The following is a 17,532-nucleotide window of genomic DNA, read 5'->3' as shown; positions in this document are numbered from 1 at the left end:
GCTGATTTTTTTATCTGTTCTGCTGCTCTGTTGCCGAATACCTGCAGAAAAATAATTTTCTCGTGTTATTTTTGCTCTCATTACGGGAGTGGTGGTGCAGAGGTTAGAGAAGATGAGCCTGTGATCAGAAGATCGCTGGGTCAACTCCTCGTACCGACATCAAAATGTGGGTGGGACTGGTGAAGCACCCACACCTGTCTCCACTCTCATTTGCCCCGCTCTGGGCCCTTGAGCAAGGCCCTTAACCCCCATGCCCTAGCAGCTCTCTGCTCCACACAGAGAGCTGCGGTAGCTCGGTGGTTATGTCAGGCAGGGCATCCAGCGTAAAAATAATTGCCAAGTCTTCGTGCACCTCAGTTCCTTGTGGTGACCCCTGACGAAGGGAGAAGCCGAAAGAAAAAGAAAGATTTTTGCACGCATTAGTATAGCTGTCCAAAAACAAACAAACAAAAAAAGCACCTAAAGGCGCTTCCTCACTAATCCCGTAGGAAACAAGAAGCTCAGTCTTTAAGTTTTACGACAGCGGTGCGTCGGTCTAACTTTAGGGCTAAAAGAAAAACAAATGGGTTAAATAATCAGTTTAAGTTTGAAACAGCTGTGTGGAAAATGGAGAAAAGCCCTAACCTTGAGGTAACCTATAGGCCACTGGTCTGAGATTAGTGTCTATTTTTGTCTTCCTCGCGGAGTCGCTGCTCCTTTCCTAATTCAAATGCTCAGTAAAAGTCGACCAGTACATTCAGACGACACCATTCACATTACACCAGTTAACCAAAGTGGGAAATGTAGAAGACTACCGGTATTTGGATTCTCTCTCGAACGACAGCTTGACCGGTAAGTGTCGTTTCCTCCGTCGCACTTCTCCTTTAAGCAGTGAAAAAAAAAAAAACCAGCCATGACGTCATCAGTAAAACCTGTCCACTGAAAAGTGAACTGTCGTGTTAGCGGTGTCGGACTTCTCTCTTTTATTTAGCTTTTATTTGGCGGTTTTTTACATTTTTTTTAAGCACAGCCGTGAGGGTTCACGTTATTAATAGGAAAAGCCGACGTCGTAGCCAACTTAGAGGATGTTTTAATAAAGTTCCTGACGCGGTTTCTTTTTTTTTTTTTGAGGAACCGGTGGAAGGCGGACACCACCAGCGATGGATAAGCTAACTGTTAGCTCAGTTGTTAGCCGAGTGTCATAGATCATAGCATAGGCTCTAGCTAGCATGCTAACAACTAGCTAATCAGGTATTTTTCGGCTAGCTAAGTTACTTTATCTGTCGTATCGAAGTTGTTATTCTTTGTGGGCCTTTAGTTTCTCACAGCGGCGAGTTTGTCCGAGGCCGGCTAAGTCGGGAGAGACTCGGTTTGTTAAAGGAAACGACTCACGGTGCGGTATTAATTGTTGAGAGGTGGCGGCTAGTTCGTCTGTCAGCTCAGACTATGAACATGCTATCCAACGCTCAGAACCAACCACTGTTTCCAAACCCGGCGGGCCAGCAGAACCCGGGCGGGCAGCAGAATCCCGCCGGTCAGTTCGTCCCCTTCCACCCGAGACCCAACCTACAGATCAAGAAGAACGCCGTAACAGACGACTATAAAATAACCAGCCAGGTGTTGGGGCTGGGGATCAATGGCAAGGTGCTTGAAATCTTCCAGAAGAAGACCGGGGACAAATATGCGCTGAAGGTAAGTGCTAGCTATCAGCTGACCATCACAACTTGGAAACTTGTTTTTATCATTGGGCTGTTTTTACTTTTCTTTCATGGCTTTATTTTCTCTAATAACTTGTGATTGCTTTAAAGCAGGGGTGTCAAACCCACTTACAAGAGGGGGCCAAAATTAAATCCTTTTTTCAAACTAAGGGCCGGTTTCATAATCTACATGAACTCAAGTTAGATATCCATCTTTTCTTGGATGTAGGTTCCTCATCAAGAGGTTTGATTGGTCTCATTTGATGTTCTCTGTTGGACTTTTGACATCATAATTGAAGATTACTGAAAAAAATTAAAGTGATAAAAGTATTTTACATTTAAAATAACATCTTGGGGGGCCAGATAAGATGTCAACGAGGGCCACATTTGGCCCCGGGGGCTTGAGTTTGACACATGTTTTAAAGTCCACTTTCGTCTGGTTGTTAGAAATGTTTTATAAATCGAGCTGATATGCTGCAAGCAAGAACAAAAGTGAACAAACTAATGATCTGTAAAGTCCAAGCATTTTGGAACAGTACTTTAGAAAACATGACTTAAAGGTACATTTTAATGTTGTTGAATTTAAAATATTTAATATTGATTCACAAATCAGAGCGTGTAAAATTAGTTTACTACATTACCAAAAGTTTTGACAGACCTTTAAATTTGGACTCTTTATAAGATTTGTTGAAAAACTCAACATTGGTTGGTAATATGTATGCATGAGCAGGGGGCCTGTCATTCTGTGTTTCCGTTATACTTCCTGTCCTTCAAACCCCAGCCGGTCGAAGCTCATCCTGAGTCAAGTTCTGCTGGAGGTTTCTTCCTGTTTAAAGGGAGTTTTCCTTTCCACTGTTGCCTTTATGCTTGCTCAGAATGGGCGACTGTGATGAAGTGAAGATTCAACACAATCTGCTGGCTTCCTTAGATAGATTTTAATTCATTCATTCAACCTTTTATTTATACAGGTTAGTCTCATTGAGTTGCGAGTACCCATTTACAAGAGAGACCCATAGATAACGTTTACTAATGAACGTTTTTGTACAGTGCCCATATCTTCTCTTAATACGACTCTTAACACATTTATATGTTCAGAAACTGAAAAGCTCACATCTACTCATTCAAAATTAACATGGGACCAAATTTTTCACTCCAAAAATTGTTTATGTTGTAAATTGTAAACATTGTAATTTTAGTCTTGGGGATAGTCAATACCCTTGATAAAATTTACCTATCACTGGATAAAATAACTTGCACAGAAATTTAACCCAATAACCAATTAGTTTGGTGAGGTGTGTGAGGTAGGAATACAAAGAAATGACGTTCAGTATTCATCCCAAATTTAAGATATTAAAATGCCAAGTAACATAAACAACCAGATGTTAAAGGATGAGTCAAAGTGACAATGTTTAAAGAAAGAAAGATATACAATCTGCAACAAAAACTTAAAAAATATTTGGAAAACAGAAGTTAAGGCCATGGATTCTGTGCAATATGACAAAATAACCCCAAGATATTTATGAAAGAAAAGCTAGTCTGCCTTACCTGCTCTATTCTAACCATACAAAAATAAAACGACAAGGAGCATCACTCCTAATTCTAATGTAGACTCTGGGTTAACGCAACAAGTGCATGTGTGGTGTAAATGTAAGCCTGTCCCAGTCACAAGCAAGTATCTCAGAAACCAGTGCAGTTCCTCTTGATGTCCCCTTTGTCTCCATCACTGTCCTCCCATTCAGCTTCTTGTGTGGTAGATGAAAGTACTGCAGATACACATCTCGTTTCTGGCTGAGTGTCCTGTTAGCTGACTTTCTCCACAGGTCAACTGCTGGTCTTGGCCTTGGCCTCTTGTAACAGCTACTTGATGTTACGTACTTTTGATTTTTTGTTGCCATTGCATACTTTTGTACCAGTTATGAGCATCCCTGCAAATAACAAACCTGTGGTTATTTGATATTTAAACACCACATGTAAAGCATTAGGGGTTCTCATGTTTATACAAATAATAACGTCTCCTCAGTGTTACTGAGGAAAAAACAATTAGAGCAAGTACTGTTCCAATTCACCAGGGAGTTACTGCGGTTTAACTCTGAGGCACAGCAAAGTCTTTGCTAGTGTTGGTGGTGATTTTAAGAGTTCAAATTGTTTCTTTGATGCAGCTCATAAATTAAAGCTTATGGCAGGCTGCAATCTGACACTATCAGTATCAACACCTGAGCTCATTTTCTATACTGGTCAATGATTAATAAAGGGCCAACGCCTCTACAGATATCCACATACAGGGCAATGGATACATGCCCATGTAAAGAGTAGATTTCTGGTCAAATTTACTTTTTCTGAAAAAGTGTAAATGGACTGTACTTATATAGCGCATTTCTATCTTATGAAGATACTCAAAGCTCTTTACGCTACAATCTGTGTCCTCATTTACCCATTCATACAGCACTCTACTAGATCTATACAAAGACTAATCAGTGCTTTATCACATTCAAAAACCTATGGGACACACACCGGACGCAATGAGGGGTTCAGTGTCTTGCCCAGGGACACTTCGGCATGTGACTGCTGGTGGAATCGAACCCCCAACTCTTGTATTGGAGGACAATTATTCTAACCACTCAGCCACAACTCGTCCCAAAACAGTGTGTGAAGAGTGTTTCAGTACCTGTAACATACAAATATTCACCAGGAGAATCACAGTGAAACCTTGGCCACAAGGGAGTTATTTTGTGAAAAATCTTAATTTATTTTTATTGTTTCAGAAAAAATTGTGAAACATCTTTGTTGCATGTTTTAAGGAAACCGTTGGTAAGAACTTCATCAAACTGTGGTGAGAAATTCTTCCTCTGCAGGAATTCAGTTACGTGCGGTTCCCTTGAGAAAGTGGCGAAAAACAAAAAAATACATTTTAAAATATAATTGTGAAAACTGTAACTCTGTCAAAGTTTTTTTTTTTTTTTTACTTAGCCTACACTTTTTATACTACAGAGAAATGCTATAAATCATTTATTGCTATGATTAATGACATGACATAATGCTATATGAATTTATCTGATTTATATTTTATCCATTTAAATATTATTTAAAGAAAAGTGTAATGGAGGTTACAAAGCAGCTGAGGTTACAACAAAAATACTGTGCACAGCCATAAAGTTTTGCAAGTCATGCACACAAAAGTAGGTAGTCATTTAAAAAAACTTGTCTTTTCAAAACACAGCACCACGTCTCGCTGGTCCCATGCTTGCAAATATTTAGAATTCAGAAGTCGCTGGAGAGATGCTGTATCTTCTCTGGCCTGGGAACACCTCGGGGTCCCCCAAAACAAGTTGGAAAGTGTCAATGGGGAGAGGGATGTCTGGGTTTTTCTCCTGGACCTGTTGCCTCCTCGACCCAACTGCAGATAAGCAGTAGAAGATGGATGGATAGTCTCCATCAGTCACCGCCCCTTGAGAGATCACCTTTACTGGATACACGCATACATTATTTAAAATTGATTTTCACATGTGTGAAGACTTTTCTGACTAGAAAATTTGGATTCTGCTGCCTGGTGAAAATTCCACTTTTCTGTTATTGTATGCGGCAGCACGGTGGCGCAACTGGTAGAGCTGCTGCCTCTCAGCGAGCAGGTCCCTGGTTCAAACCCCGGTCCAGGGGCCCTCTGGGTGGAGTTTGCATGTTCTCTCCGTGCATGCGTGGGTTTTCTCCGGGTACTCCGGTTTCCTCCCACAGTCCAAAAACATGCATGTTAGGCTGATTGGTAACTCTAAATTGTCCCTAGGTGTGAGTGAGAAAGTGAATGGTTGTTTGTCTCGTTTGTCTCTATGTGGCCCTGTGATGGACTTGCGACCCGTCCAGGGTGTACCCCTCCCCTCGCACAGTGATTGCTGGACATGGGCACCAGTGACCCCCGTGACCCAAAATGGAACAAGCGGGTAAAGAAAATGGATGGATGGATGTTATTGTATGCATCTTTTAATAGAAAACCAAATTAAAGATGACATGCATTTTTCATCATTTGACATTTTTAGTTGTTCATTTTACAACACTAAATGCTTAAAGAAACCACATATAAATGCACAGTGACGCCTGAGGTTTGTGGATGTTGGAAAAATGATCTCATGAACGTGTCGCTGTATTAACAGGCACAGATGGCTCTTAAAATTACTCATTGTATCTGTAGTGGAGTTTTTAATAACCTGGTTCAGGTCACCACATGACTTGTGATGAGATCGTGTTTAAATAGTGGGTCATTGTGACCGAACTGCAGATGGAAGGAATGGTGTGTGTCTGAGCTCGGCTTGTTGTTTGTTGTAAATTATCAGACTGGGTGCTGTGGATTCTCTTCAAAAGGTCCTTATTGTTTGACTTCATGAAATGTGGGTGATCGTGTAATTGCCCGTGTGTTTGACTAACAAAATGTCTCGCATATCTAAATAATTGGACGTACATCTACAACTGACTAACTTTTGGAGTCAACTTGATTCAAAATGGCCCACACAGCTAATCAAACTTATCCATAAAAAAAAAAAGCTCTTAGTTTTTCAAATATTGAGTTAAGATTTATTCTGGTAGTAGCTGAAAGTCATAAAAGGAAGAAGTTTGGCCCACCAGAACTTTTCCTAGAGCTGGCTGGCTGTCTAAACTGAACGACTGGGGGAGAAGGGTCTTTGTCAGGGAGGTGAGAGAGGAACCTGATGATCCATCTGTCAGAAGTCCAGTATTCCTCTGTGGAGAGAGGAGAACCTTCCAGAAGGACAACATCTCTGCACCAATCCACCAATCAAGTCTGTATGGTAGAGTGGACAGACAAAATTCACTCCTCAATAAAAGGCACATGGCAGCCCATCTGGAGTTTGCCAAAAGACACCTGAAGGACTCAGACCATGAGAAACAAAATTCTCTGGTCTGATGAGACAAAGATTGAACTCTTTCATATGAATGTTAGGCGTCATGTTAGAGAAAACCAGGCACTGCTCATCACCAGATCAATACCATCCCTATTGTGAAGTATGGTGGTGGCAGCTTCATGCTATGGGGATGTTTATCAGCAGCAGGAACTGGCAGACCAGTCAGGATAGAGGAAAAGATGAAAGCAGCAATGTACAGAGACATCCTGGATAAAAACCTGCTCCAGAATGCTCTTGACCTCAAACTGGGACAATGGTTCATTTTTCAGCAGGACGACGACCCAAAGCACATGGTCAGTATCTCAGAGGAGTAGCTTCAGGACCACTCTGGATGTCCTGGAGGGGCCAAGCCAGAGTCCAGGCTTGAATCAGATTGAACATATCGGGAGATAATCTGAAAATGGCTGTGTGACGATGTCTCCCATCCAACGTGATGGATCTTGAGAAGTGCTGCAAAGAAGAACGGGACAAACGGCCTAAAGATAGGTGTGCAAAGCTTGTGGCATCAAATTCAGAAAGACGTGAGGCTGTAATTGCTGCCAAAGATTAATCTACAAAGTATTAACCAAAGGCTGTAAATACTGCGTAAATGTAATTTTTTTTTTTCTATTTAAACAAAATTGCAACAATCATTTTTTCACATTGTCATAATGGGGTATTGTGTGGAGAATTTTGAGGAAAGAGATTACTTTAATACAATTTGAAATAAGTCTGTAACATAAAATGTGGGAAAAGTGAAGCACTGAGAATACATTACGGATTGTGTATGTGTGCGTACGTGCATGTGTGTAAATCCCAAATAAATCACAAATTTTTTTTTCAGTTGTAGTTTTGCTTTATATGAAAAAGTGCTTTTTAAAAATACATTATTTAAAAGAGCCAGAATGACAAAATATTTTGGCGTCAGTTTATAATCTTACATTTATGTGACTACAATTAGGTTTGTTTCTATGATTATATACTGTCAAGTCTTGCCTAAATTTAGAAAAACTATCAGGTTTTGCATTAAGCATGCATAACCGATAGTGTCTTTATCACGCAATGAAGCCGTATGAATCTACAGTGTTAAGTCTTATTGAACATTAACTTAAATTGAGGAAGAACTCTGCCTGTGATTCAGTTACGAGAAATATGAAGGAATAAAACGGGAGGAAGGAAGAGACCATCTTTTGGCCCTTGAATAATTTCTTCACCATGTAGTGTTGCTGTTTTAAAAAAATATTTGTCCTTCCTTGGACAAGAAAAACATTCAGTTCCACCACTGATTTCCTTGTTGATAAAGAAAACTTTTAGGTACAAATTTATTCATCGGATCATTTTGCAGAATATAGTTTTCACCTTGACAATGTTCTTTCCAGGTTGTTTTATCACCACAAATGTAATTGCAAGAGATTTTCCTGATAGTGTAAACTCATATTTTGTTTCCACAAAATTATCTTTAAACTTTTTTTTTGCAAAAACTAATAGACAAAACAAATATTAGAAATAAACTTGAACAACTAAATAGTAGCATTGGTGAGTTTATTATTCCTGTGGAAAGAAATTGTCTTCTAAAACTTAAAATCTGTTAACTTGCAATGGGCCACACGGGCCACCCTGACGCCATTTTGCTTAAAACAGTTGCTTCGCTTTACCAGACACCTCTAGTTTAAATAGCAGGGTGTCAAAATGGCAGACCCTCCTCTTTTGATTGACACATCATTTGACCAACTGGGTCAATCTATGTTTTTGCCAGAGACGATGATATCGACCGAGCATCATGTGGTCTGAATGGGGAAACACACTCTGTAGCATATAGAACTGACAAATCAGCTCTGACACCTGTTCTGAGGCTACAGACATATAGCCAATCGAATTCCTGTCATGTTGATATGCAACGTTTGTGAGCAAAATCGAAAATGGAATTAGGAAATTACTTCTGGGATTATTTTTTAGCCTGAGTGCCTGCGTGGGTTTCCTCTGGTTTCCTCCCACAGACCAAAAACATGCGTGTTAGGCTGCCTTCAGGCCCAGACCTCTCTTGCAAAAAAGATCCGTGATCTCAGTGGGATTTGCCAGGTTAAATAAAGGTTAATACATAAATACATTTGAACTGGTAATAGTTAAGACTTGATGCTGCAGCTTCGTATTATTTTCCAACCCACCCCTCCATATACATAAACATAAATAAATATAAATAAATAACATGGGTTAAAGTTCTTCGTCACTGCAACAGAATCTTGTCATTTTTAACGTGGCTAGGACGGATTTTCATCATCTGTAAAATTGGGGTGGTGGGTGGGGAATATGTGTTTTGTTGTGGTCCTGGTAAAGCCATCCAATCGAACGATGATGCAGGAATTAAACTGATGCTGCTTTCAACCAATAGAGAGAACGAGACCAGTTCGGTTGTCATGGCTCTGTTGACTGGGTGAGACGCCCTCTTTGTATAATGGTAGGGGAAACATTGCTCGTTACAGTTACAATATTTATGACTAAAATTCAGAGTAGAGTGACCAAGAATTAGAATTTACTCCAAAGGGTTCAAGAACAGCATTTAATTTAATTTCAGTATGTTTTATTGAGAGGTTTTTGGCATTTTTTTGTGTCGATACTTAACAGGTCGGAGTCTGTCTTTTGTCAATGTCTGGATGAGGAAAGTCAATTTATGTTGTTACGTAGCCTGAGGTGTGTTTGTTTGTGTTGCACTGACTGCATACTTTTTCTTAGTCGACTTTTACGCTCCCAGGAGCTAAAATGTTTAAGATGAGGGACTGAACTAATTTGTTGTAGGACTTTTTTATTTGGAGGCTTTTTTTTTGTCCCAAGGTGTCAGTGTCAATGGCAAGTAAACACTTGATACCTTAGTTTTTAATTTTGATATATTAAAATTGAATTTGTATGGTCTGTGGCTGCTGGGGTAACCAGCCACATGCACATGGACCTCCTGTTTCTCTTTCTAATAAGGAAAATTCGTTTGAAAGGATGTGGCATTGTGGTTTTGATAGTAGGTTGAAGAACTAGCTAACAAAATGGAAATTTGTAGTAAATTCCAGTCTTATGTAACTTGTCAAACTGCAATTGACCTTATTTAGAAATACTGTATTTTTACAGAGCGCTCTTTAGATGCAACTTAAGCTGATTGACATATATTTCACCTGTCCTTTGTGTTCTTTATTTTCATTTTGGTTCTTGTGACTTTAAAGGAAACAGCGTGCTTATGTAGTGCTGAACAGTATTAATGGTAAAAGGAAGTAAAGTTTTCTTTTTTTAGCCTTATTTCTGCATTACATTCAGCATATGATATGTCTTGTTGCTCTTATATGAAAGACAATTGTAGTACTTAATAATTAAATTTGAAGCCTAATTTGCCTAATGGCTGTAAGCTAAGTTTTAAACTAATAAAATTTAAATAAACTGAAAAAACATATCAATATCTAGTTACAACACAAATTAATCAGTAGAGACCGTTGTATTTATTTATTTTTGTTGTTTTTTTAAACAGCGTTTTACTTTTTTGTCAACCCTAGAAGACGGGACTTGGACGCCTTCTAGCCACCATAACGTGATTTCTGTATGGATTTAGGCAACATGGAGGGTTGAAGCTAACCCACCCCTGATACTCCTCTGTGGTGCAAAGCGATAGTAACAGAGGTGGAATGGTTTACACGTGAAAAGATAAACCAGTTCTGTGGCTCAGTGATGTGATGAAGTGATGATGACATGGTCTGTGTGACTACGCAGTCGCTGGGCTAAATGGCAAAATCATCACCGAGGATTTATTTGCCATGTTTTGAAAACAATATGTAGGAGACATCTGTCACATCTTTGTTTTACCCTCCATGATAAATACGGCTGAGTTCTGCTCCACACCTCTTTTGGTTCTGTGACGCTCATTTCATTTCTGAAAACTCAACGTTTGTGCGGAACATGTCCGGCTTCATCTGTGATTTATGAATGGCCAGATCCAGCATAAAGATGAACTGGTCTTTGTGTTTATTTCACAGAGCTGTTTTGTGAAAGAGAACTATTGATTATTATTTATGTTGCTTTGTCCTGCTGGAGATGGGTGTTATCCAGGAGTGAAACATGCAAATCCTGTTGTCAGTGCCTACTCCTTTATCATATAATGTAAAATAAGGATGCTTTGATTAAGGTTTTGTTTCCAATATTATGTGCTATGGCACAAGTATATTTAATTTATTTTGTTGTTAAATGTTTCCCCAAAGTTATGTTTTAGTTCATTTTTAGGTTCAGCTTGCACAACTTCCTTCTTTCTGCATCCGCTCTGATGGCCACCGCACTGTTATGAAAGGGTGCATAATAAGGGTGCATAATTTTTGTACACTTTGTCATTTTATTAGGCTTTAAAATTTACAAATTTCATAGCATATATTTTAGATATGGTGTTTTATAAGTACACATATAATCTACTTTCATGGACTGCCCACTTTTTTGAAGAGGGGGATTCTTTAACTTTTATAACAACTTTGTTAAGAACAGTACACTTTTCTTGAAGTCATACTGCAACAATTATTAAACAAAAAAGCAACATAATACTGGGGGATTGAATAATGATGGAGTGCATGCAAACATTAATTCCACAGTAGAACAAAATGATTTGTGCTGTTCTTTCTACTATCCCACAAAAGAATGTCCCAGATTTGTCAGATGCCTGAGATAACTGCTGCATGATTATAAAGCTGACAACGTGGTGGTGATCTATTTATTGCTTGCTGTAATGTAATTAATTTAGTCTTCATTATTCAGCTAATACTAAGTAGTCAGGAGGTATGACGGTTATATACAGTGCCTTGCGAAAGTATTTGGCCCCCTTGAAGTTTTGCCACATTTCAGGCTTCAAACATAAAGATATAAAATTTAAATTTTTTGTGAAGAATCAACAACAAGTGGGACACAAATCGTGAAGTGAAATTTATTGGATGTGTCAAACTTTTTTAACAAATAAAAAACAGAAAAGTGGGGCGTGCAATATTATTCGGCCCCCTTGCGTTAATACTTTGTAGCGCCGCCTTTTGCTGCAGTTCCAGCTGCAAGTCTCTTGGGGTTTGTTTCTATCAGTTTTGCACATGGAGACACTGAACTTCTGCCCATTCTTTTTGCAAAACAGCTCGAGCTCAGTGAGGTTGGATGGAGAGCGTTTGTGAACAGCAGTCTTAAGCTCTTTCCACAGATTCTCGATTGGATTCAGGTCTGGACTTTGACTTGGTCATTCCAACACCTGGATACGTTTATTTGTGAACCATTCCATTGTAGATTTGTCTTTATGTTTTGGATCATTGTCTTGTTGGAAGATAAATCTCTGTCCCAGTCTCAGGTCTCTTGCAGACTCAAACAGGTTTTCTTTCAGAATGGTCCTGTATTTGGCCTCATCCATCTTCCCATCAATTCTGATCATCTTCCCTGCTGACGAAAAGCAGGCCCAAACCATGATGCAGCCACCACCATGTTTGACAGTGGGGATGGTGTGTTCAGGGTGATGAGCTGTGTTGCTTTTATGCCAAACATATCGTTTTACATTGTGACCAAACAGTTTGATTTGGTTTCATCTGACCAGAGCACCTTCTTCCACATGTTTGGTGTGTCTCCCAGGTGCTTGTTGCAAACTTTAAACAACACTTTTTATGGATATCTTTGAGAAATGGCTTTCTTCTTGTCACTCTTCCATAAAGGCCAGATTTGTGCAGTGTACGACTGATTGTTGTCCTATGGACAGACTCTCCCACCTCAGCTGTAGATCTCTGCAGTTCATCCAGAGTGATCATGGGCCTCTTGGCTGCATCTCTGATCAGTCTTCTCCTTGTTCCAGATGAAAGTTCAGAGGGACGGCCGGGTCTTGGTAGATTTGCAGTGGTCTGATACTCCTTCCATTTCAATATGATTGCTTGCACAGTGCTCCTTGGGATGTTTAAAGCTTGGGAAATCTTTTTGTATCCAAATCCTACTTTAAACTTCTCCACAACAGTATCTCGGACCTGCCTGGTGTGTTCCTTGGTCTTCATGATGCTCTCTGCGCTTTGAACAGAACCCTGAGACCATCACAGACCAGGTGCATTTATACGGAGACTTGATTACACACAGCTGGATTCTATTTATCATCATCAGTCATTTGGGACAACATTGGATCATTCATAGATCCTCACTGAACTTCTGGAGTGGGTTTGCGGCACTGAAAGTAAACGGGCCCAATAATATTGCACGCCCCTTTCAGGAGGTGAAAATGGGATAATGTTAAAATTAGATCCATTATTTATGCAAGTACTTTCTTTGGTTAGAATCACTTTGATGTTATTTCAAACTGTTTTATTCCTCATCTGCCTGAATTTCATCTGTAAAAGAATTTGCTCATGTCCCTTGTTTCCATTCAAAACTTTCAGTCTGTTTCAGGAAATGCGACATCTGAACACAAGACTAGCGTTTCTATAACTCAGACCACATCTAGGAAATATAATCATATTATTAGTCCTTTCCACACTTGAGATGCCTGACACACAGCCCTCCTGCATCAGCGTCATCTGCGAAGTAACTGAGACACAACTGATTCACTACTGATACGTCTGTAAGGTGCTAAGGGATGTAGTCGCACAGAGCTGAGTAGGGAGTGTGTGAAGTGGGAGGTGGTGTGTGCACTCTTAAACCAATGGCTCTGCTGTCACTGCACTGGTACTGAGTGTAAGCACTTTGTTGCAACGTTGTTCAGGTGTGAGCAACCATTAAAGAGGGACTCGTCTTTGCAGCTAAATTGTAGAACAATAGTGTGAAAGGGATTATTGTTTTGTTTCTCCTGTATTTACAGGCTGTGAACGTGACATTGCAGACATGACTCACTGAGATGATGCTCACTGAGGCGCAAAAAGATTACTAAGAATATTTACAGACTGAGTGGCTTAAAAACACATAAATTAAAGTCCTTAAAGTTAAAGCTTCCTATGTGTCCCAGCTGAAGCATTCCTTGAAGGAATGCTAGGACAGTGTCTCGCTTGACTTGTTGGCACTTGAAAGAACTTGTGTTGTGAATGAATCTCCGCAACTATGACACCATATTTTAGCGCAGTCTATATTTAGTTATAAATAACTTGGTAAATATTTTAATCTATATTCTATATTTTCTATTTTATTGAGGTGTAGGCTAAGGTAAATTAGATTAGGTGGCCATCTATAATTGAAATTACTCCAGAAGTTTATCAGCTGTAGATGTATATATGATACAGTAATTTTTTTTTTTAAGTTTCATTAAATCCATCCAGTGGTGCGTTAAATGCTAACAGACTTGATTCCAGTAGGTAATGGTAAAAGTTTTCAAAACAGAATTTGCTTGTTCTGTTGGCTCAAAATATATTTATCAAATTATGCTCTATACTACTACTATAGCAAATTTTAGCTCAATGTCTGTAACATGGCTGTCATAGTCATTTCTGAAATTGCTTATGTTGCTTAGATGTGGTGACCATCTTGAATGAGATTGACTTCAAAAGTAATCTTTGTGGATGTTCATTCAATGATTACTTTGACAGTTTCATTCAAATCTGTTCAGTGCATTGTTTTGCGAACTGCACAGAAAGAGGAACACACACACACAAACAAAAGCCTTATTGCTTCACATTAGCTGGTGAGGGATTATCATTGATAAATTCTAAAAAGTAAAAGTATATAAACCAGATGATTGCTGCATCTTATAAAGATAAAATATTTCAATGTCCCTTATCTATAGGTATGTCTCAAATATGTCTGTGGAGACCAACAATCTCTTAATTTTGTTTCACTTGTTATACTCTATGTTAAAAATGGTAACTGTGACTGTTTTGCCACTCGGATGTGTACAAGTAGAATCCTCTAGAACAGTGATGTACATTAAGTAAATATCTAGTTTAAACTCTTATAGGGCTTAGCAGGTGTCTTCAATCAGGTAATATTTTATTGATGCAAACACATTTACGGTTTGACTAAGTGTTCAAATGCACCAAAACTATTATTTTTTGGTGGTGGCTTGTTATTTAACCCCTTATTAGCTATGTTTACATGGACATAAGTAATCGGATTAAACGGCCATTCGGAATAAAGTTGCGTCATGTAAACGCCCCATTTGGATTATTTTTTTGTTTTTTTCAGTTCGATCCGAAAGAATTTGTAATCAGAATGAGACGGGTGGTTTTTCGATTCATAATCCAAACGGTGTGCAATCTGTTCATTTTTTTCCTATCGTGATAACTGACCTGACTGTGCATGTGCGACCTATGTCATTTCCGCCTGGCTAATGCTAATAATATTAGCATGTCGGGGAAGCAAAACTGGTCGGTGAGCGACACAACATTTCTTCTAGAAACTTTGAAAGAGCTCAAAATGATCTGTTTTACCTGTAGCTCAGTCAGGGAGTGCAGTAACGTCTCCACCGTCATTAAAACCTGTCGTGGGTCCAGTTTGGGTGCTCAGGTTTGTTTACGTTCATCCCGGAAGTAAACCGGAAGTAGAACTTCTTCTGTGTTTTTTGTTAATGAGTGTTTACCACTCTGCTCATGTCAGTACTGCTGTTCTGAATAAAAACCCGCTGCATGTAAATGCGCGTCGTGAACGGATTGTAGCCATGTAAACGATACATTTGAATTATTTAATCTGAAAACATTTTTTTTTTCCATTTACCCTTTATTTATACAGGTAGTCTCATTGAGCCACGAGAACTCATTTTCAAGAGTTTTTCAATTTCAATCTGGTCAAAGAATTTTACGCATGTAAACATAGCTAATGTCAGGTTAAGAAGCTTTTCTGACTGAGCCAAGTTTAACCTTTGACCTCTGTAATCTCACTCCCCTTCAGATTTTCACTACTCCGTTTCCCCTCAGTGTGATATTTGTAAACACAAGCCTTCTGGGCTTAAAGCAGCAAGTGGAGGAAGGTTCCCCTCCTATCTCTTACAGTTCTACTCCGTCCCCAGGAACCTCTGTATTGGTTAGTTGAAGTGTATTGTGCGTCCATCTGCCTCCTCCCTATTCCTCCTTAAACAAGCATCAGTGGTTGGCTTAAAAGGGCAAACAACAGATGTGGGGGGCAACACAGACACACAAACACCTGCAGAGAAATGGTGGGTGTTTTCATGTGCATAAATTCATGTGGAAGAGTGTGAACTCTCTTTAAAAAGGATTTTGGCATTTGGCATTTTGTTTTTCAGTACACACATGCACACTGCATCATTTTAGATCTGGGGAGGTTTTAACAGTACGTTTGCTTCTTGTTCTGCTTTTACTGTAGAGTTGTCAACATGCCAAGGATTATGAACAGGTGTCGGGTCATAACTTTCAATACAAAAATATTGATTAGCTTGAAAATTATTTGATGCTGCTGCTATCAAATATTAGGGAAAATATAGAATATTAAACTGCTACTGAAGCAGGAATTGTTCTGTCACTGCAGTTCTGTGCAAACCTGATATCTTTATTGTTGTCTGGTTCTTTTTCAGTCTCACATCATTGTATCTGCCTGAAGTCAACGTCATTTTGAGTTGACATAGTGCAATGACATGCCAACTCCTTTTTTTTTTCATCTAAATTGTGTATATACCACAATGTCTTAACCTTCACAACAAGAAAATAAATATAAAATAAATTTTATGACCATATTTATTATAAAAGTTAACTTTATGGCATATCTTTTTCACTTTTCTATTTGTTCTCGGCTCTGTGATTTGATTTGGTGTGAACTAAAGGCAGACAGATAGTTTAGCAAAACACACTTGTATGATGTTAGATGTAATAATCATTTAATGTAATTAGCTGAATCGCTTTAGACTCAATGTGGACATGCATAATGAAACTTCCCAAAATCGATGTTTAAATAATTTTCACATTAATTTATTGCTGTATATTTTTTATAGCTTTTTAAAAATATCATTAGATTTTTTTTTCTTCCTTTTTTAAAATTGACATGTTTATGGGTTTCTTGGAGTAAATGTATTATTTCCTGTATGTTTCTCGAGTCCTACTTGAACTTTTTGTGGTCTATACTTAGGTTTTCACTGGAAGCTTCAATTTGTTGTTACAGGGAATAATTTTTTAACGGTTTTGGCAGAGGTTCTTCATATCTTTAGTCACATCCTTTTTATGTTCTTGGTGGATTAGCTCAACCAGTTACAGTAAACTTACCTAAGGAAATTAAAGTGTGGCAGGCAGTATAAATATTTGATTAAGGGGGAGTGGTGGCACAGAGGTTAAGAAGGTGAGTCTGTGATCGGAAGGTCACCGGTTCGACCCCCGGACCAGAAGCTCCAAAATGTGGGTGAGAAACGTGAAGCACACACAGCTGCCGCCACCTTCATTAGCCCCACTCTGGGCCCTTGAGCAAGGCCCTTAACCCCCACCATCTGTTCCCCCGGGTGCCCTAGATGGCAGCTCTCTGCTCCACACAGAGGGCTGTGGTAGCACGGTGGTCTGTGGTTGCATTCAGCATAAAAACTATTGCCAAGTCTTTGTGTGAGTTAGTTTGCTGCAGCGACCCCTGAGGAAGGAAGGAGCTAAATAAAGAAAAATATAAAAATAAATTGTTGCTTAAATGTGGAGATCAAACAGATCATGTGAACATGTGTGAACATGTGGATAGTTTTTAACCGACAGCAACTACACACTGAAGTATGATTTTAATGTTTTTGAGTTTTAGACAATTGAGATTTTCTGAAACTGCAAGATTATTTCAGTTAAGTTTGGATCAGAAGATTAAACGGCATCAAATATCAACTTTCCTAGTGATTTAGCTCCTAGACTGATTCTCAGACAGCCAAGTGTCATATGAAGCGCTTAAAAATGTGTAAATGACAATTGGCCGCCTTCACTTGCTTCACCTGCTTCTCGTCACGGCTTCATAGAGTTAATTCATATATAGAGAGATCTCGTGAGGTCCTACCGCAACATTTAAGTTAAGATGAGGCTGGACTTTGACTGGGTCAATTAAAAAATATATATATA

General features: G+C 39.0%; 2 protein-coding genes across 2 annotated transcripts in view; both read left to right on the top strand.

Moving 5' to 3' along the window:
- The window catches only part of LOC119411943 (serine/threonine-protein phosphatase 6 regulatory ankyrin repeat subunit C-like), a 1,101,338-nt gene that overhangs the window by 562,544 nt on the left and 521,262 nt on the right, over window positions 1–17,532 (top strand). The window lies entirely within an intron of this gene.
- Window positions 919–17,532, top strand: part of mapkapk2a (MAPK activated protein kinase 2a) — a 32,414-nt gene continuing 15,800 nt past the window's right edge. The window contains exon 1 of the mRNA XM_037678929.1: window positions 919–1,671. Coding sequence (XP_037534857.1) covers window positions 1,426–1,671 — 246 coding nt within the window. The 5' untranslated portion in view covers window positions 919–1,425. The remainder of the gene's footprint in view (window positions 1,672–17,532) is intronic.

Source organism: Nematolebias whitei, chromosome 7 (assembly GCF_014905685.2).
Source record: "Nematolebias whitei isolate Nwh7 chromosome 7, NemWhi1, whole genome shotgun sequence".
NCBI lineage: Eukaryota > Metazoa > Chordata > Actinopteri > Cyprinodontiformes > Rivulidae > Nematolebias > Nematolebias whitei.
Note: the sequence above shows the minus strand (reverse complement) of the source record. Positions and strands in the feature narration are given on the sequence as shown.